Raw genomic sequence first — 22,085 nt, forward strand, 5'->3', positions numbered from 1 at the left:
CAACAACAAGAAACGTCAAACTCGACAACAGTGCGTGTGATACGAGGCTGAGGCTGGAGGAGGAGTAGGGGAAGCACAAAAAAGGGCTGATAGGGGGAGATTAAAGCTTTCGTGTCGCTGTGCAGCTTCTTTCTGGAAAGGAGGCGACGGGGGAACATCTGATCCTTCGTTCAATTAATATGACTGGTTCTTGAAACCGATAAACCAAGGATAACTATTCCTGCAAAAGTTGTTGTTGTGCTTCCCTGTGTCGTCGCGGCGGCGGTAGAATAGTTTCATTAAAACAGGTAGGTGGCGCTGGTTTTAGTAACAAAATCAATCTAGCATAGGGTATCCCATGTTTTTGAAATGCCACTCCATCGAGCCAATCCTAGTTCGTGTATATTAATTGAGGACATGCTCTGACCAATCACGTCAGAAACAGGCGGGTTTTTCCATCAGTCAAGCTTGATGGGAAAATATGTTCAACTGCTTTGAGAGATCAGTTTCGCAAACAGAACTAAAATAGTTACGTTTGTCCCATGTTGTTGAACGTTATTTCCAGATTTCGACACTTTCATAAAACACGTAACATGTAATTGGTTTTGGCTGAATTCTGATGGTTGGATATTGACGATGTGAAAATCCAGGCCAGCTTCAGGGGTCCAAGTCTTTTGTTTGTCAGCAACAGCTTTCTGGCTAAGGCTGACAAGCAGCAATTAGATTTATATTATAGTGTGTGGTTACAATGTTGATTTAACTGTATGCAAAACTTCCAAGTTTTATTTTGACCCATGTGTTTTTACTTTTATATTTCCACCATGGCATGTACTAAAGGTTTATGCTGGTGGTGTCTCTTGATTTAAGTTACTGTGGAAACCTACAGTTTCTGGACTGATCATTACCTTTGTGGTCAAGGCCTGCAATATTTATTTATTTACTTAGTGCATCATTGTGTATCAAAGCCGTCACCTCATTAACTTTGTTTTGTAGCCTTGTTTTAAACAATGTCAGCCTCACGCCCGTTTTCTGATATTCCCGGGTTTAACACACGGTTTTTAATAGTGACCAGGTTGCAGACTGCCCAGTTAACCAAAGTATAAGACCCAGCTGCACGGTGAGTGTACATACACAACAGCGCATGTCTACTAGCAGATTCTGCAAAAATTTCCGCACAATATTATGCCTTTCTCTGAAATTGCCTTTCCTGCAGACCCTTGAGAGCAACGCAGTGCCTAGCGTAAATCAGTTTTTCACGCGCAAGAGTAGTCATCTAGTTTCCGTGGTAATGGTGCTATCTCGTGACAATTAAAACTGAATGGGGAAACTGTCGGCCTACGTTATAATCATTACAAATACCCATAACAGATTATTTGACTTTTAAGGTTAGCCCTTCATGCTATTTGACATTAATCACCAATACTTTTTTTTTTTGTACGCTTGATCATCCATTACGTTTGAATATTTTAAATAGTCACATTGTCCAAAAAAGCCAGAGAGCAGTGCATTATAAAACAATACATTATTTTATCTGTGAGAATGCCACCATGTTTGCATTTCTGACCGAAATCTGCAACATTTCTTTGCGCTGTGCTCAAAGGAGTGAGGCATTAAGAATATCATTCAGGCCCAACCCCTGTGGTGAATGTTGTATAACCAGTGTGATGGCATTGCAACAACATTACAGTAGACATGCCCACATCACATGGAAAACAATTGAAAACATGTGAGGGAATCCAGCGAGGATAACTGGGTAATTTGGATTCTGAGCAGCGAGGAGAACTGGAAACCTGGTCGAACACTTCAAAAATGCCATTAAGCAAGTGAGAGTGGCATCGGGTTGTAATATGAAAGGTTTTGACGTAGGCTATATCCTTAAGAGGATTAGTGATGGTGAACTGAAAATAAATCTAGTGCCTGCTATTTGTGCTTTATAAAGGGAGGGTAAACCACTCTGATGGCATTAGAAGATGTAGGCCTAAATGGTTTAACCTTAACTAAACGAGGGAAAAGATACGGATCCTATTCAAAAAGAAAAAAACCCATGTGCTCTGGTGAAAAGGCATTCAGTTTCAGTTAATTTTATCTAAGTGGAAAACGAATGCTGCTAGCCTTGAAAATGTACTTTTTTTTTTGCTTCCTGATTGTGAGCCACACAGACCACTAATCATTTAATGATACAACACAAAACCACTGGAAACACTTGTGAGAACTCACTGTTGAGATGGCATCAACACAGTCACCACTTCTAATTGTGTGTGGTGCTATTTATTTTTTTAGAATGTGTTTGTGTCCAGTTGGTCAACACTTCTGTTGACCATGTATTATTATAACCAGCTGGTTGAGCATGCAAGCAGCATCATACCTCAAAGTAGTCCAGTCCAAAAAAAAGGTTCTCTGACATTTATGTTTTAGTGAAGTTGGGGAAAGGAAAAGAGTGGCCACGAAAACCTTTCAACATCAACAGCATCGCAAGTTACAAGTAAGCTAGATGCTGGCGCTTGTTATATTAATGTGTTGGATGATGCGCAGTGACCTGCATGTTGGTAGAGAATGTTGTGGTCAGGAGTGCTCTATGACTGTGCGTGACCATACGGCACCATTCGCAAATCACTTCAGGGTGTCAATAGGACAAGCACAATTGCACTGTTTATTTTGCATCCAATTGAACTTGTAGTGAAGGATCCCATTGTACGGAATTGGCCAAGCCCCCAGCACACTCAACCCACCGCTGAGTCATTTGTTAGTAGAATGTCTTGCAGTAAACAAAACTGTTATTAATTCATTCATTCATTCCTTCAATTATTAATTAAGTAATTCGTCATCCATTCATTCTTTTTTATGACTCACATTGCGGGGTTGGCTTCATCCATAATTACGGGGTGGATTTAATACAGCTCGGAGAGTTCCCTGCCGTGAAGCAGGAGTCCCTTTTTTCATGAATGGGGCCTCTTCGTAATTGGAAACACCGGATCAATCCGTGCGCTTCAGTCAGCAGAACTCTGAGCTGCAGTGCCTGTGCCTGCGGTGACTCACTCAGCCAGCGCTGGTTATGGATGATGTAGTGCGATTATTTAACGTTCCCCAATCTATCCATCTCGGTTCGGCTGGAGCAGGAAATGTGCACGTAATGAGACGCTCATTATGATAAGCCTTGCCCATTACGATAAGCGCTGCCCCTTATGAAGTGATAAATCTCTTGGACTGCGGCTACCTATGTTGTCAGAGTTGATAGTTGTGGCTTGCTCGATGTGGGGTGAATCTCCCAACAGGCCCGTCTCCCTGTTTCTGACACTGTCCGTTCTGCTTTTAATGGTTGGGCCATTTCAGGGTAGATTCTTCATTGCATAACATTTAGGGATTTAGCAGACACTCTTTTCCACAGCAGCTTACTAGATAAAGCCCATGTGTACTGCCAGATATCACTGAAGCAATTCAGGTTAAGTACTTTGCTCAACTGCACAATAGAAGTGTCCCATCTGGGCATTAAACCTGCAACCTCTGAATTACTATTCCAGTTTCCGACCCGTTACACTGCTCTGCCATCTTCAAAGTCTTGGATCTGTTTGGAGGTTGTAACCCTGCGAGGGTCGATAAATGATTTCCCTTTTAGATCATTTAAGGGTTAGTTTCCCATCTGGCGGGTTGGGTCATTGGAGGGGAGACCAGCCCGTTGGGGGATTACACCATCGAAGGCTGGATTCCTCTTGTGCTTGACAGTTTTGATAGCGGATATTCCCTCTCTGACATTGCCTGCTTGAGGAGGGCACGTCCCTCCTGACAATGGGACCATTTGGGTATAGACGGCTCTCATGATCGTCAGTTCTGCTCCGGCTCCTCAGATGGGCCAAGGTCTTTTTTGGAGGGTGTTCTGACGGTCAGGTGTGTTTAGGGTCAGGGTTCTTTGAGCGGTCTTATTATACTCAGTTTCCAGCTCCAAACATTGGTCAGAATTCCTCAGAGGTTCTTGTTAGGTCAGATGTGCTCCAGTGTTACAGATGGGTTGGAGTTTTTTTGAGGTAGGTTGAAGCCCCACTTTTGGATCGGGTTTCTTCTCGAGGCTTTTCTGACAGTCGGGTGTTCTCCAGTTCTGCAGATGGGTCAGGGTCTTTGGAGGGTCGCTCGGAACCAGCAGCTGCAGCAGGAGTACGGCGAACAGTGCTACCTCCAGCGGGAGCGCGGCAGGAGGATGGCCGCCGCCGCCGCCGCTGACGCTGCCGCCACCGACAACCTCAACCACCGGCGGCACTGCCAGGGCAGCACGGACATCTACCAGCTGCTCCGGGCTCGCAAGGGCAAGGAGGAGCGCGGCTTCATCGACCTGGAGATGCTCCCGCCGGAGCTGGGCATCACCATCCTCTCCTACCTGAACGCCACGGACCTGTGCCTGGCCTCCTGCGTGTGGCAGGAGCTGGGGAACGACGAGTACCTCTGGCAGGGGTGAGTTTAACTCCGACATCCACCTCTGCCCTTGCTCGGAAGAGCGCAGTTAATGCAAATTTGCCATTTAAGCGAGTGCCTTTGTTTAAGGAAAATAAAGTATGCGCTGCGTTGTGGGTTTGTGCTTATGTTATGTCCAAGGAACAAATTTAAATGGGTTATGTTTGTTTTTGAACTCTGGGTTTTACACGAGTTTGATGGTCAGTGAAGGAAAAGGTTTGCGTGAAAACCAAATGTTACAGTGACGATAAGGCATGCCTGGCCTACCATCTATGGTATTATTTCTGTTTAGGATTCTATGTACTTGCTCCATATCTGCACAGTGTTTCTGGTTAAATATATTTAATAGAAAAATACAGTGTAAAATAAAATATCATAAAATAATTTTCATTTGAATGTGTGAGGAACATATGGCTTGTTTTAAGTAATAACTAACATAAAGTTGATTTTAAATGCACTTACAAATGTTACGCTAATGAATTAATAAAATGCTAGTTTGCTGAATAAATAAATGAAACCTGATCTGTGGACCTTGCAAGTTGCGTAGAAGCTTGCAGAATTTTTTTTTCCCCCTGCTGTGAGTGAATGTGTTCCTTGTGTCCGTCCTACCTCTGCTTCAGGCTGTGCAAGTCCACTTGGGGTCACTGTTCCATATACAATAGGAGACTTCCCTCTGGATTCTCCTATAGAAGGCTGTACATGCAGCTCGATGAAGGAAGTCTGACTTTCAACGCTAACCCACAGGAGGTAAATAGCACGCCTCAGTTTCCTGTTTTTGCGATATCTAGGCTACCTGTACCATGGAGCGATACCATGCAAAAAGTGTGTTTCAGACTTCTTATATTGCACATCATGGTTCAGATATTCCAGCGTTTATGTAGTTCAGCTGTTTGGCGGTCGAATACTTATTAACGCAAAAAGGCTAAGCTTCATGCTTTCAGGTACAACAGGGGCCTCCACTTGAAACCTTAGAAATGGCCATGAATTGCCAAGAAGGTGAAAGCAGGTCGATAACGATAGCATAGCATTTATAATATGATATTTTCCCTACTTTTTGTCATTTATGACTAATTGAAGTACATTGAAATGGCTGTGGTTGTTGGTTGATAATGGAGGCCTTCTGTCCGGCTCTGCAAGCATATATGGGTAAGCCGTTTCTGTTTACATTTGTGGCCTTTGTTCTCGGCAGGGTATTGGCTACTTCATGTCCAGGGGCATCCTGGTTGACCACCCAAAGGAACTGGCCAAGTTTATCTTCTACACCCGAACGCTCAACTGGAAGATGTTGAGGATTTACCTGGACGAAAGGTACGGGGTGGTGGCATACAGGGTACTGAGGTACTTGGCTGGGGTAATGGAAATGCACTCTTGAAGCATGGCAGTTTGAGTCAGTCCAGTTTAGCGGGCGGCAGGTTAGTTGTATGCTCCCCATCTCGCCATAAGACCTGGAATAGTTCGAAATTCCATACATTAATTGTAGGGCTTGCAGAGAATTGGCACTTTGAGAGTCATCTGCTTCCCAGGAAAAGAATGAAGTCATCAGCAGTAATTGGCTTGCTAAAGCCAAGAACAGACATAAAAAAAGTCTTTATTAGCTTGCTTTGCCATATGTTGAATATGTTGTACTTTGTTGTTTCTTGTGTTTATAGTAAAGTACTTCCAACACAATCCTGTTCTCTCTGAGGTTGTCTCCACCTGTGACTTTCACCTATGTATAAATATCTTATTGATTGCAGTTTTTGCTGTTAGACTGACAGACTCATCTAATAATTGTAGCAGGCGCTAACCTGAGTGTCGTTTCTGTTCCTGCAGGAGGGACGTCCTGGACGAGCTGGTCACACTGCACAACTTCAGCAACCAGTTCCTCCCCAACGCGCTGCGGGAGTTCTTCAGGCACATCCACGCCCCCGAGGAGCGCGGGGAGTACCTGGAGACCCTCATCACCAAGTTCTCCCACCGCTTCTGCGCCTGCAACCCCGCCCTGGTCCGGGAGATGGGCCTCAGTCCGGGTGAGTGAGGGTGGAGGGGGTCGCCGTGACAACATACTGCTGTAGGCCACCAGTGTTTCTGCGTCTGTGACCATACCTTAGCTTTGTCCAGGTGAGAGAGAGTGGGGTTCTGGGTCGTCATGGAGTTTATGGCCTGATTCTTTTGGGAGAGAGATTCTTCCCTCGGTCTAGGAAAGAGAAGCACATTGTGAAAATAAAGAACTGTGAAGATTTGGTTAGAGCAGTCATCAGTTCAAATTGTAAGGCACACTACTAAGTATATTCCAGAAGACAGCCTTTGAACTCAGCGGGCATAAATCTGTTGGGTTTCTTTTCTTTTTTTCTGTTTGAGTAAATAAGCAGTTGTGTACATGGATATTATGTAAATCATAGAATGATGTTTGTCAAGCATCTCATCTCATCTGTGGGGAAGCTTCTATTAGCCTGTATTCAGAGCTGCACTTTCCCTTGTCTTCCAGCCTTGGCCTCTGTTTAATAACTTGGCACCCATGAGCTATTCATTTGGGATTTGTTTAAACTGTAAAATGCGGGGTTCGGGTTTTGACGATTTAACTTTTAACGGTTAACCCGGAATCTTCCCACAGGACCGATGCAAGAGGCATCGGGACCCGTTCTCGCCCGCGAACGAAACGTGTGGGAAATCCGCGTACTAACAACTGTCATTGGCCTCCAAAGCCGCGGTAATCTCTGAGGCTTAAAGCGTTAGCGAAGGAGCGCAGCGCTCCGGCCAATCGCGGCCGTTTGTTGTAATAACATCTGGCGCGGCCCGGCCGGGGCAGTCACCTCAGAGGAGAACGGGGGGGTGATTTATTGTAAACTCGTGATAAAACGGAGGCCATGGAGCGCCGCTCTTCACGCGACGCGCGTCTTCCCGCCTCAAACGAGCTTGAGCAGTTTTCCCACTGGGGGAATGCGAGCTAAAAACGCTTAGGCCTAGAGCCTATAACTCCTCGGTCCAGCAACACTGCAGTTTATGCGGGAGTACAAGTCCAGGCAAGCGCAACTCTGGTTATTTATGCAATATTACACACCCAGCAGTCGCTGAGTTTTACAAAAATGAAAATAACATGCAAATGGCTTCAGAACAGACGTGGTGACGACGACAAAGAAGCACTTGTTTAAACCTGTTGGTAGAGGTGAGGCCACAGTGCATTGTGGGTGTATTTTCCTAACCTGTTTCTCTGTGCACTCATTCTCAGATGCTGTGTACGTGCTGTGCTACTCCCTCATCCTGCTGTCCATCGATCTGACCAGCCCGCACGTGAAAAACAAAATGTCCAAGAGGGAGTTCATCCGGAACACACGCCGCGCCGCCCAGAACATCAGCGAGGACTTTGTGGGTCACCTCTACGACAACATCTATCTTATCGGCCACGTGGCGGCCTAGCGCGGCCTAGCGTGCTCTCGACCGACGAGACGACATCGGAAAACGGACGATTCTGCGAACAGGCCCGGGGTTGGAACATTAAACCGGTCGTTTTTGACCAAAGCTACTCGAGCGATCACGTTGCCACGACTCACGCGGCGCACAGCACAGCTACCGGGGCGACGCTTGCACACAAACGCAGTCCATATCCAGAGCTAGCTAGCGCACAGGGCAACTGACTGTGATCAATTTGTATTTACTACACAAAACTGTAGCTGCATTCAGATCAATATCCAAACATATGCTAAGAAAAGCAGGTAGAAATTAATATTACAGCAACTGATATTATCACGTATGGTTCACATATACTTTTCTTTAAGTAAACACTACTATTGTTTCTGTTTGTGGGTTTTCGCATATGCTTTTGTCCACAGATTTTTATGGTTTGATTTTGATGTCTTTAATTTTTTTTTACCGATTCTCCATGACAAGCAAAGTTTAGTTGGTTAATGAAGACTTGTGTTTTGTTTACCTTTCGTTTTACCTTCCGTGATGAAGAAGCTCACTAAACCATTAAAATGAGAAGCAGTTGACTGCTGGTTTGCACAGGCATATTTTGAATGTGTGTCTTTCCCATTCCCATCATTGCAGATCAGGTGACATTTTTTGCATTTGAATGTGTGATATATATTTTTTTTTTCCTTGGGATGATGGACTAATAACCCTAAAATCTCTGAAGCTGTGGTTTCTAGCACACACTGAGGTGTCTTAATGACAATCCTTGTGTTTCTTTTCACTCTCCCAAATTTCCCAGCTCATTTCCCCTCCGTCTAACTCCCCCCTCCTTCCCTCCTCCTCCATCTCCATCTCCCACTTTCTCCTCCCTCTCTCTCTGCTTCTCTTCCCTTCTCTGACTCTCTCTCTCTGCCCACCCCCTCCCTCCCTACCTGTGTCCCCATCCCTCTCTCTCCCTCTCTCGCTCTTTCTCCTCCAGTGCACTTAAATAGTGGCTTTATTTTATGTAAGCCACAAACCAGCCACTCTGTGCAGATAATGTCACGAACGCTTTCTGTTTTACCCACTGTTTTGTCAGCCTTTTTGGTAAACAGGATTTCACTCAGTCCATTTTGCATCAAATGACCGATTTAACCTGCGGACACATAAAAATTAAAAAATCAGTAAGTTTTTTCCTTGTTACTTAGCTGTTGCATAGGACTGAAGGACTCCTTAGTCACCATGTGTGGATCTTTTTCTTTTTTTTTTTCCTTGTTCCTCTGTGTTGCACAGTAAAGTGCCAATAGTCAAATAAGAAAATTAGAAAACTGACAAGTGGAATAGGAAAATATTGGCTTTGCAATGAATAATTAATTAATGAAACCCTGACAATTTTATTTGCACATCATGTATATAGTTAAGTATAGAGATTTATAAAGTATAATTTTATTTTGAAGTATTTTATCAAAAGATGTTGTTTTCTCTATAAATTGAGTGAATTGTTTCTTTTTGCACTTCTATGATGTTTGTTAACAGAAAACAATTATTTGAGCACTCGACTGCATTAAAATGCTTTATTTGGAATTTGCAACCATCATTAAGAATTAATTTGTGATTATTATCATATTTTAAAAGTGGTAAAGGAAAGTAAATGCAGTTTGTCCTAAAAATATAAAGAACTGAAACCTAATAAGTTTGATTTGATTTTGTTTTATAACCTGCCTTTTGCATAGGATCATTCAGAATCCTCCAGGTATGACAGAGAAGTCAGAATTTTGTCTAACTGATTTAATTAAAACTAGTAACAAAAAAAGGGTATGCGAATGATTAGTCTGAATTAAAACACTGGAAAAAACCCATCTAGATTGTAAAATAAATTCATTAATAAAATGATGAGACAAAAGACCCCAGTGTGGTTAGCCATGCCTATTGTGTGCTTTACTCTGAGTACGTTTGGCCTGAATTAAAAATCTAACTGCAAAGCATTTTGTCTTTAACTCTTAAAAGTGTAAATTGAAAGCTACTGTCTTGTTAGGTCTGATTTAAATCGGTTGTTTAAACCTGTAAATCTTTATGTGGAATCCGGAGTGCATTGCAGTTAGATTGAACGTCTTTGTCTCCAACGGCCTTTCACCATGTGTGCATACATGTATAAACTGACACTATGGCACTTCTGTACTTCGTCCGTCACTTATTTGCATTCTGGATGCCAGCTTGAATTCACAAAGGACCAACAAGTGGAATTTTGATCTGCCAGAATCAGGTTTGCACTTCTGTATTTGGTGAGACCATGTTGGTGAGGCCGTCCTTCTAGTACATATGAAAGTAAAGTTCTGAAATCCACACCTTGCTCTTACCAAACCTGTGGGATAATTTTCCTGAAGGATATATTCCACATTTTTTGCCTGGGGTTGCCTGAAAACAGAACTTCCTCCTCCTTTCCTCCCAATTAAAATCAGAAATGAGTCATGAGATGGGGTGATTTATGCCCTGAAGTGGGTGTTTATATCGACGTGACGGGTTTCGTTGCAAAACAAAGATATCCGCCATTTTATAAGGTGACGCCTACTTTATGTGAATCCTCACATAAAATCAAAACTATATTTTCGTACTTTGGAAAGATATTAGCTATCCTAAGCCCTTACAAAACAATCATATTTTGAAGAGGGAATCGTCTGTATTTTGGAGATACTGAGTAATGAACTTCATACAAGAAACCAAAGAACAAGGAAGCAAACTCTCCACATGTTTTATTTTTTTAGCTGCCCTGGGTTCTTGTATCAGATACCCCTGAGTCAGGTCGAGAACCTCTGCACTGACATGTGCGATATGGTGCACGGTGATGAGCTGTGCCTCGTGTCTGACGATGGGATACAGCGTCACGTAGTTCCCTGACTTCATGTCCGGCCCAATGCAATGATTGATTCATTCCTTCTTGGGGAAAAAGTGATCTGTTTTGGTGTGGACTATCATTGGTCTTAGTCCGGTCATTCTCTTTCCTGTCTAATGAAAGCTTCAGGACTATTAAATGTGTCAGTGTTCTTGTGATCGTGATTCCATAATACAACCTTAAAATGCTTCTTTTTTTTTTTAACTTTCTTTATTTCAGCTCTTAACTTCAATATATGAATATACAACAGGGACCTAAAGTTGATTTTACATTGATCATATTCTACAGTACATGTCATTGAAGGAATTGTGAATACTTTTTAATGACCCTCTATCTGCCAGGATTCTCCCAACAGTGACTGAGAGTAGCATAGTTTACCATGCGGAGGGAAATCTTGGGGTGCGCATAGCCCCCAGTTTCCCTCTGCGCTTTCTGAATGCGTGAGACGGTCTGAAGTATCGTGGAGCTAAGAGCGCCATTTGTATCTGTCGTGAGATGGATATTCCAAAGCCTCGCCCCCAGACACAACATGCCATTTGACCCCCGGAGCAGCATGCCATCTTAAGTGCTATTAGTTAAATGGATGTGTGTTCCCAAGCAGACGGCCATTAGATAAAAGGTCCTGAGGACACTATAAGGGCTTCATGTTTTAGGAAAACAAGCACTCTTAAAGAGCCTCATGCAGTGGGCAAGGTTGTGCATGAAGGTAGCGCTGTACTCTCTCACGCGAGCCATAGCATCAGGGGACAGTGTGTTTCTATGCAGAGGAAAAACTAGGACATGCATTGGTGTACACCTTATTATTCTCCACCATATCAGCACTGTTCACTAACCCCCCTGTGTAAAAAAAAAAATAATAAAAAAACATGTCTAGATTTCAAGTGTGCAAAACATGAGGGTGTACAGTATGTATGTTAAATTATCATATGACATTGATTTATCAATCTACAGTTATGTCTTGATGTGATAACAAGCATATATGTCCATACTACAAATACATGGCATTATCCTGGCCTTCATATGATATGCTGAAAGTAGCACAAATTATTTTCTGCACATCAGTTTATGAACACTGAAGATAATATAGTTTTCTATTTTGTTTTTTCATGTCACATGTTGGTATGTTGCCATGTAAAAATGTAAATAATGTAAAACACGTAAATGTTCTGACATGGAAACACTACATGTTGATGGCAGCAATTGTTCGTTCATTGCATCCTCAAATAATCCAGCTGTTTTTTAGCATATGGTCCAAAGCAGTCATCTGTCAATCATCTGACGTTTTTAGGAACAGTCTGAGCTGCTACTTAAAAGCATTTTTTTTAACCATATACTCTATGCAGTGCTGTTCTTTTCATCTGCCATCACTGCTTCATTACAGTGCAGTTTCCAGATTCCCTGACCTGAATGATTATTTTACACCAGTCCACCATTTCCATTGAGATTATCAGAGCTAGGAGGACATAAGTTTTTTGTTTTTTTTTCTGCAAATGAATTTAAGCTTAGTCTGCTATGCACAAGCTTTAAATCAGACTTACATTTCAAAGTTTGACAGATACTCTTCCAGCAAATCAGCACCAGGACCTCTGTGGCGCAAACAAGTACATCAAGTTACAAGAAGGATAACTGATACCTCCTCAAAAATTACAGAACAACTGGTGTGCGTATATAGCTGAATTTCTGTACAGCAGGAGCTGTATCGATAGCACAACTCGTTATTATTTTAAAATGATGCTTAATCCATTGGCACTCACTGGCCATTTTGTCATACAGCAAATATATCTCTCTTCACAATCAACAAAGTTCGACTGAATTTATGTTCATTTTATCTGATATTCTATAGCATATTTCCAATGTTTTATGATGTGTTGTATCGAATTGTTTAAGATATAAATAAATAAATAAATAAATAAATAAATAAATAAATAAATACAATAAAAACAGCGAACAAAGGTTTTCAATTCAATGCTTAATTAGCAATGTCATTTTAACACGTCATATCTTTATGGATTCCAATAAATATATTATTTTATTAATATGCTTTCATTTAATTACACTATGTAAATTTAAATATAGGCTATAACTGAATAAAAATAGCGAGCAACAATAATCTTTACAGATAGTATATCTACCCGAACAAATAAAAGATCCTGATTTACATGTATTTTTTAAAGTAGCCTATGTTTGTACATGTTATGATTTATATTTTTCACTAGGTTTACTGATACATCATTCATTCCATTACAGGTCATGGCAACAATCGGATAAGCAATTATATGTCTACGTATTTTCTTTTCTAGTACAAATCCGGATCAATGTTATTAATTTTTCATTTTCTATGATCTTATTCTTTTATTTTTATTTATTTTTTTTGTACAAAAGAACAACTGTCAGCTTATTCAGTAGATTGATATTGTTTATACAGGTAACATTATTTTGCTCAGGATGGCTGACACGGTGGTTTGGGTTTAAATTAGCATGATTGATGAGCTTCAGCGTAAGTCGTCGGATTCGGCATCACTGCAGTTTGTCAACACAACAACCTGGCCACTGGGACGCCTCTCCGTCGTCTGCAAATGCCTTTTCAAGATAAAAATAAACCAAGAAATTGGTGCCAGGTACATGTCAATGGAAATATCTTCATGTTTTTTGACAGCGTGTTTCAAGCGATCTTTCAAAGTCTGAGGAATGTACACGAGGAAAATATTTCCAGAAATATAAAAATTGTATGACATAAAAATAAAATACAAAATTGTATAATAATAATAATGTAAAATGAACGTAAAATGTAATATCATATAAAACTAAATGTTTCGAATATGAACATGTCACTAAAAATAAATATAACTAATAATGTGCCAACCGGTAAATATACAAAAACATATGAAAATAGGGCTAATGCAGAAGTTATCATCATCATCATCAGTCCTCAGTATCACAACCATCTATATTTTACAAACATGTGGTCTACATACTGTTTTATTTCCGACAAAAAATGCATTATTATTATTATTATTATTATTATTAATAAATCTAAAGTCCTTAAATTGCAGTTTATGTACCGCAAGATATTTTTTTAAATGACATTTGATTTTGCTTTCCTCTTAATAGTAATATGTCTTAACCAATCGTTTAGTTCTGCCATCGAGCCTCGAAATCCTCGGATATTACAGAAAATTCCAAGTATGCCTATTCCAGTAGTGGATAGCACTTCAGTTAGTATAATAGGCTACAATAATAATAATAATAATAATAATTATTATTATTATTATTATTAGCTGCGCACAATACGGCAAACAGAGCAGTAATTGCTATTGAATCTAAATATAAGGCTACACTTACCACAGTAGTGTCATTTTAATACAATTTAGTTATATCCACCTTGCTAAAATCTACCAAAAAAATCTGATATTATTATTATTATTATTATTATTATTATTATTATTATTATTAATGCAGATAAATTATATGAAGGTGACATCACGTGTTTTCTTAGGTATGGCAGCTGTGGTGAACTGACCATCACGTTCTGACTGTTATCATCCTGCTTTCATTATCATAATCAGAAACACAACGGACATTTTGGAACACAGTCCATTACATCACTGTCGAAAATGGGAAAATTGCACCGTATGCATCTCTATTTAACTATTTGGTAAAGAAACATTTTTTATGGTTTATTCCGACTATTTTAACCGCACGTTTAAGCTTTTATGTGTGTTTCTCTCACGCGATGCGTCGTCATATTTCGGCAAGTCAAGCAAGCACAATTTTGAAGATGATTTGTAATTTAGTTTAACTTCTAACCATCGTCTTGTTTTGGAGTTATGTGGCAATATGCGTTGGTTGGTGGTCATAATTCCGTTTAAGGCTATTAACATTTAGACCTACTAGTGGGAGAAGTAAAACATGTTTTTAAAAATGTCAACGCATGTCACTTGTGCATCATGTCACAACCAATTAAATAGCAGCCACTGTAAAGATTAATTGTAATTTGTTTTGTGTTTTGTGAGGGATTTCCTCATGACTGTCTGAAACATTCTCAACAGAGGATTATATTTACAAATGTGAGATTATGGTTAGGCCTACACATACCTAACATCTGTTTAGCAGTATTATCTCAGACAACACCCTCACGCGTATGGAACAGACTTGTGGGACTTGCATGGGGAGGGAGGCATTCTACCTTTCGGCTGTTCTAGGAAATCAGCGAAAATTATTTCAAATCATCCAGTGCATATTTTTCAAGAAGTAGGCCAGCCTATAGACAAAACTGTAGCCTAAAGCTGTATGAGTGATTCTGGGCGTCCGAGTGTTTCTATTTGTCAAACTGATTTGATGGGCTGTTTGTCACTCTTGGTGTCCTTCTTCATAATCTCTATGTAATCCAGAAACAGGAGGTAAAATGGGAGTGCCTCTGTTTGTTTAATTGTTTCCTGTGCCCTTCTCAGCTACGGCCTATACTACAATCTGCCTTCAGAACGTCCATCATTTAAAAGTACTGGATTACTGTTTAGGTTGGCATACTACCCCAGTCATGTATCATTGAAATGAAAATCAAATGGGCCAATTTCGAGCTTCAAGTCTGAATCTCCGGTATGATGAACGGCGAATTCACAAATGCTTAAAAAAAACAATATAAATAAAAGCATAAGTAGTGTTGTCTCGCTATTATTGCGCGAGAAATAATTTGAGATAACCCAATAGTTTTATTTCCTATCGCTTTCAATATATTTTTCTCTATTATTCTTCGGTGAACTGCTTGCAAATGTGAGTATATAGGACCTGGTTTCTTTGAAATGTCAGGTATTGTCAGGGGTTGACAGTGAAAGATGCACCAGTACACGGACACAAGTAATTTTAACCATTTGTAGTTTAATACTTTAGCAGGCGATACTCACGATACTGAGACTTTTTTTTGCATACGAGTCATAGGCCTATATAAAAAGTGTTTATAGAGAACTCGATGCTTTAATATATATATTAATTTAATCGGCTAATGGCACGCTCTTGTGCAGGATATGGTATATATATATATACATTGTCCTTCTCATTAAAATAGTAATGCACGTGCATGTGTTACGCGTGCGTGCGTCTGCAACAGGCAAGAATGTATTGAAGTCAGGGAAATACCTTTAATTCACGAGTGGGACACAGCATAACGGTTTAGAAAGGTTTTAGGAAAATTAAGTTACTTCCATTGCTTGTGAAACAAAGGTTAGTAGGAATCTATGGAAATATGATACGCAAAAAGGACAGCTCACAGCTTATAGTGTTTGTATGACTATGGGATATCCATGTAAACAGAATCTGGGGTCAGACAAGCACTATAAGCGCTACTGTGTTTTGTGCCATAAACATCGACAGCATCTACTAAACAAGGACATTTTAGAACAACGTGCATGCATTATTGCTCAGAATGCACAAATGGATCATAAGAACATACATAATCACTTAAGAGGTACCAATAGAGAATTACTCAGATCTTCAGAGGGATTTTATTTATAGCTGCACATTGTAAGGTCCTTCTTTAATGGGGTGAGATCAAACTCTGTGAGTGCAGCTAACAGAGCCGCTCCACAGCATGTGATAGAAGCCCAGCATAAAAGAGAGTTGGGGTCGCCCCATCACTCACCTCTGTCTCCTCCAGTCTGCGTGGTCTAGTGGATTGAGGCACTGGCACATCTTGCAGCTCCGGGCAGCTGTGGAGCAGCTGTTTTGGGACGTCTTGGCCGGCGCGCTCTGAACCCGTCAAAGCAGAAACCTGTGGACTGACGTTTTACCTGCGCCAAGGTGGGGCGCTTAGCAGTGGATGCGTTGGAGCTGCGCCTGTCTGCGGCGAGGTGAGGTTGAGCAAGGGCATGAGCTCTGGGCATGCAGGTGTGTGTGTGTGTGTGTGTGTGTGTGTGTGCATGAAATGAAATGAAAAGTTTGACTGAGAATGTCCTTCACTTGAGTGTTTTATATGTATGCTATTTAAGGGCCTGAGATGAAAAACTTGAATAAGCAGTTTATGAGGTAAGTGCCGTGAACATATTTTATGATATGTTTATAATGGAAGGACATCGCTTTGACAACTCAATGAGGCTTCCCTTCACTACAACAGTGTGAGCAAAGGGTGCTCTGAGTTTTATACGAGGTTCTGTGGTGTCTGACACTTGTAGGATTAGGAATAGAGTCGTCCTGTGGCTGCTGAACAATTCCATGTAACACGAGTGCAATCTGTCTTCTTATATTTCATTTTGCTCTGCAGGAGCAAGTAGCTGTCCAGGACAGTCAAGCACATGGGCAGAATAAAGAATGCTGGAGAAAAGAACAAAAGGGAAGATCATTTATGACAGTTCATAGAACTGAATTTTATTTTAATTTTATTGTGCTTGTCCTTTAGTTTGCACAGTGAATTTTAGCAAAATGGACACTTTTTGCTTTGTCCAGCTACCACCACGTGATATTGTGCAGTGTTGAAAAAGCTGAGCATACTTCATAAATGCTAACAAAATTATGGCTAAGGGCTGATGTAGAGTTAAGGTCAAAGCGTAGGAAGGTTAGATTGAATGCAGGCCTTATTAAGTTAAATTCTTGATGGGTCAGAAAGATGGCCGTAGGCCTACTCATTTTAGTTTAGTGGTATTGTTTATAAATGTTTTTTAGTGTTTAAGGGGTCAGAGCTCTTTCTGTCCTTGCTAGAGGCATTGAATCCTAACAATATGTGGGTGGATGGATATTTTCGAAGTGTAGGGGATTGGGTGGGGGCACCAACTAATTGGGAAAGGTTCATGGTGTACTCCTAACACAAGGCACTGATGCTTAGAAGCGAAACATATTAAACTGTGCTGCCAGCAACTACCTCCCTGCAGGATTTAACATTTCCTCCCCAGCACTGAATGGAGAAAAAAAGAAGGCACTCTGCTTGGCATTTGTATAAGGCAGAGTCTACTAAGTAAACACTTGTCTTGTACCATGGCTGGGGAAACGAGTGAAGTTTCTGGTCTCACAATCTTTGCAAATTCTCTCAGATGTTCCTCATGTGATCAAGGTATACAGAACTAGAAATCAGATTTGACTGAAACCCTATAACACCCAACTGGGCTTAAATGACCAAATACTATGTTTGCTTCCTTAACGTCTCGTGTTAGCATTACATTGCGTCAGCGGCCTAATATGAACTGGGCCTGTTCGGCGGCTCTTTTCCAGAAAAAAAGGTCCGGAAGTTCTTTGGAGAGTGCGGAAGTATAATCTAAGGTGTGATCTGCTTTTACTCTTCAGCAGTTTTCTGCATTCGAAGGCCAAGGGGGACACAGAAGGGCTGCATGCTTTTATTTATTCGGTTATTTGTAATTATTAAAGCAAACAGGAACAACAAAGAAAATGGCATGGAGCGAGTAGCATCAGAGTGACCAGGATTGAACAGCCTCCATTTGACCGTGAATAACGGAAGTTGACGTTCTGAACCGAGAATGTTTATCAGTCTCAGTCCCAGTTGGACCCAAACTGGCTCATTTGAAGAAGACTGGGGGCAAGACCCTGACCGACTTTCTCTCGGCGAACGGCTTGGTTCCTCGCGCCCTCGGGCTAAAATAATATCCAGTGGCTCCAGCTCTGAGCCTGGTTAATGCATCTGTCCGAGGAACATAATTACTCGGTCATAACATCCCGTGGCCACCATCTACAACACCAACGAGATCCCTCACTTAAAAGCGCACATTTCGGCAATGTCAAACCGTTTGATCTTTGGGGGTTCGAGAAATATGGACTCAGACCCAATTGAGCGGCGTATTTAGTCTTCCCTTTCGAGTGTTTATCCCGTGCTATTTCAATCTTACACTACAGGATCATTTCAAAAATCTATTTCTTATTTCCTTTTATTGACAGCAAAAATAGCTCACATTTTTTTAATTGCCACGCTTAATGTAAACAATAACGTGAGATAATCAAATGAGGAAATTATGGGAATTTTAATTTTGCCTACCAGAGGCTCCTTTATTCCTACTGTAAATTCCGAAGGAAAAAAAAAAAAAACACTTTAGCGAAAATTTAGTTGGCAATTTTTTGTCTACTGTTTCTGTTATGGAAAAGTGTTCACAACAGCAACCCAGCAATTCTAGAAGCTTTATTTTAAATGAGCATAATCCTTTGTTTACATGGTTTCAAGTTATGTAAAGCCCGTTTCTCTTAGTTTCGTTCCGATATGTCTCTGTAGTAAGAACTAATGAAGCATGGTCGTTTTGATTGTTTAATATTTGTACAAAAGCTTCGGCGTAAATCTAGATTTGGAACATTGGATGATGTGCAGAAGTGGCGTTTGGCTACTGAAATACATACTCGCACGGTGATTAATTGCGTCATTACAGGGTGATTTCCCCTTATCGGTAGAAGACTAAGAGGTGAATTGCTCTCCTTCTAATTGGTTTTGCTGAAAACCAGGCCCAGCCTTATTTTCACACATTATTACATTGTAAAACAGGAAGGTGCACTTATTAAAACGTAGAGGTGTGTGTAATTACGAAATATACACATTTACATCGTGTTACATCAGAGACCTGAACAGTGTGTTACTCCAAATGATGTTGTCTGTGCAACTATGTAAATACGTTGTAACGTATGCAAATACGTCGCCTATCATTTAAGTCAATCAGAATGTAGGCCTATATAAATCATATGAGAAAAGGGTCCGATATGTCCACTGGCGTACATTGCCTTAATTTATCAGTCTGGGGATTTAATGGTCGGTTTTTTGCCATGTTTTAGAATTATGGGTGCTTCTGTCAAAATGTTAAAATTGCACATCAAGATTACCGCTCCTCTCCTGACTGTTGCCGGCGTTTACATTAGCCTAATTCGGTTAATATGCATTGCTTTATCGTAGTATAAACCCTGTTTAAATCATGTATTTTCTATTTTTTTGAGTGTGTGTAGGCCTGTGGTAGGCTACGCTTTAGCTTTTTAAATCACTCGAAACATTAACAATGTTCCCCCCTGTAGCCTATTGATATCATGAGTTTACCTGTACCATGACCACCATGGGCTTACATATCACAGTGATGGGGCTTCAGACTGGGTTTGTTGCATTTAAACAGGTCTGCCCCGGGACCCTAACGGACGGGCAATCAGTTTCCTCGCCCTGACCGGTCAGCCCGGGTCATTCCCACAACAGGACCCCTGGTTCTCCAAGGCAGAGTGACAAAGAGCAGGTTCACCGATGGATCCTTGCTAGAAAATTTCACCTTTGTTGGCTCCCTCTCACAGTAAGGTGAATTACGTGGATACGTCCCGAGTATGCCGGGTCTAAAAGCATTTATCATCAGCCTGGGAAAAGTGAGCCGGCTCATTTCAACCGTTGATCTAATAATGCAATTTGAGAGACAGACCGCTGAATTACTGCAACGTTACTAGACAATTACTTAAAGGATTTCGCACCTCATCTTGGCAAATTCTGCGCGCTGCAGCATAAGTCAAAGTCATTGAACAACATCACGTTTTGAACATTAGACTACTTTATAAAACTGTGCGTGTGTTAAAAATAACAAGTAGGCCTAGGCCCATTAGCAAAATAGCGTCGTTATTGTATCCGAAGGAGCAGCAGCGCTAAAGGAAATACCCGTTTTTTTGCATTACTTGAAAATAGGCTTGCTAATATGCCTATATTTACATAGAATGTTCATTCTGGTTGCATTATACTTCAGTTTAACTATAGATATGTATGTATGTATTATTATTATTATTATTGCACATAGTCCAATGTTTGTATATTCCAACAGGCATTTAAAAAAAGTTTACCCATGTGAGGTGTACACGATTGCGAGTTTCAGTACGAGCCTGCGAATTTAATTCACAGTTAACATCCCATTCACGTCATAATGCACATTTGGGAAACAGATTAGCCAGCCTAGTATTTTTACATAGGCCTATCGCAAAATGCAGACCCATTGGGGTAAAATTGTGTATCACTGCGTGAAACTAAGATAAAACGTAGCTTTTTCAACGAAACGTTTTTTCTAGTTTAATTCACTTTCGAGAAACGAGGATTGATTGTTGGCTCTGACCTAATAAATTAATAACTGAATAATTGATATCTTTTCTTAAGTGAGTGAGAGAGAGAGACAGAGAGAGAGAGAGAGAGAGAGATTTGATTTGTATGCAAGTGCATTTTAGTTGAACGCGGTGTCTCTGTCTGTTGGTGTTGGCGCGCAGTTTATCAAAACATTTACTTATGATTTCTTGATTCAATTTGACTAAGTGATTTTACTTATTTTCCATATGTAGGCTAGTCTAGTCATTGTATTGCAGTTTTTTCTTTATAAGTAGGCCTACCCTACCTAATATGTGGAATATATGTAGGCTACTTTTGCTAGTAACTAAAACAGAAATTGCGACCAAGTATGATTTATTTATTTATTTATTTATCTATTTATCATTTAGTTCCCGAATGCAATGCAGTTGACTCCCAACCTCTTTGGAAAACTGAAGCGACTGGATGATTCAAGGCTTCCAGGCTGAGCTCTCGTTCTCCAGTTGTCTCACTGGGGCAAATGCCAGACATTGTTTATACAACGCTAATCAACCTGGTAAATTTAGAATATCGGAGAAGAAATTATGATAAATATACTGCCTCGAGGATAAAGATAACATTTGTTGGACAAGCGACAGGGCATGCAGCGCCAGGACGATAAATTAATAGCGTCTGAATATTTAAAAATTACTCAATGCAATGATTATTATCACTAAAACTATTAGATTATAAAACTTAGTAACATCGGTCACAATGTTATATTGAAAATAATGTACGATTATAAAACATGTTTGAACATATAAGAGATGGATAGCATTATTATATACGAATGTCTCAATCACATGCTGTAGACTGGAGCAGACTATAATGCTTGATTTCACAAATCCCTTGTGCCCATCTGTATATAAATGTCCTTAATGACATAACCAATTAATTATTCAATGCGTTTCGGCAATGCGCAGATTGATTAAAATATGTGAATTGCATTTAATCACAAGTGAATTTTGACTTAACTTTGGATTCACCAATATCTACAGTACAGCATCATTGGCAAAGAAATATACGAACACGAAGTTCTTGCTTAAAATATTTTATATTGGGTATACATTCTTCTGCTTTTAATTATTACACCACAAATGTGACTGAGGTTTCCATTCCTACCAGGGACAGAAGACCATAATCGTAGTATCTTAATTCATGCTCACATTCGGTAACACAACATCCATAAAATACTTTTCTTCTCAATGAAAGCGGGAATTTCATTTTTTTTCTTTCTAAAACGTGTCTCCTTTTTCAGTGAGTAATGCTTTCATTATCGCTTTGTAGCATATACGTTCAATTTATCCAAAGCAGAATTTCACAGTGGTTTAATGTGCACTCTCGCTTACTAGAGCTTTG

At 40.4% G+C, this 22,085-nt stretch overlaps 1 protein-coding gene across 1 annotated transcript; it reads left to right on the plus strand.

Moving 5' to 3' along the window:
- The first annotated feature begins 6 nt into the window (after window positions 1-6).
- Window positions 7-9,707, plus strand: fbxo8 (F-box protein 8). The gene is made up of 6 exons (XM_064335103.1): window positions 7-287; window positions 4,068-4,419; window positions 5,040-5,166; window positions 5,609-5,727; window positions 6,232-6,428; window positions 7,628-9,707. Exons 2-6 carry the CDS (start codon window positions 4,076-4,078, stop codon window positions 7,813-7,815), a joined length of 975 nt encoding a protein of 324 aa, XP_064191173.1. The 5' UTR covers window positions 7-287; window positions 4,068-4,075; the 3' UTR covers window positions 7,816-9,707.
- The last annotated feature ends 12,378 nt before the right edge of the window (window positions 9,708-22,085 follow it).

This window comes from Anguilla rostrata, chromosome 5 (assembly GCF_018555375.3).
Source record: "Anguilla rostrata isolate EN2019 chromosome 5, ASM1855537v3, whole genome shotgun sequence".
Taxonomy (NCBI): Eukaryota; Metazoa; Chordata; class Actinopteri; order Anguilliformes; family Anguillidae; genus Anguilla; species Anguilla rostrata.

What these genes read in the sequence shown, in the direction of transcription:
- fbxo8 (XM_064335103.1), top strand. Translation starts at nt 4,076, where the DNA reads ATGGGTCAGGGTCTTTGGAGGGTCGCTCGGAACCAGCAGCTGCAGCAG. An exon ending in GACGAGTACCTCTGGCAGGG is followed by an intron (nt 4,420 to 5,039) that starts GTGAGTTTAACT and finishes CCTCTGCTTCAG; the next exon opens with GCTGTGCAAGTCCACTTGGG. An exon ending in TCAACGCTAACCCACAGGAG is followed by an intron (nt 5,167 to 5,608) that starts GTAAATAGCACG and finishes TGTTCTCGGCAG; the next exon opens with GGTATTGGCTACTTCATGTC.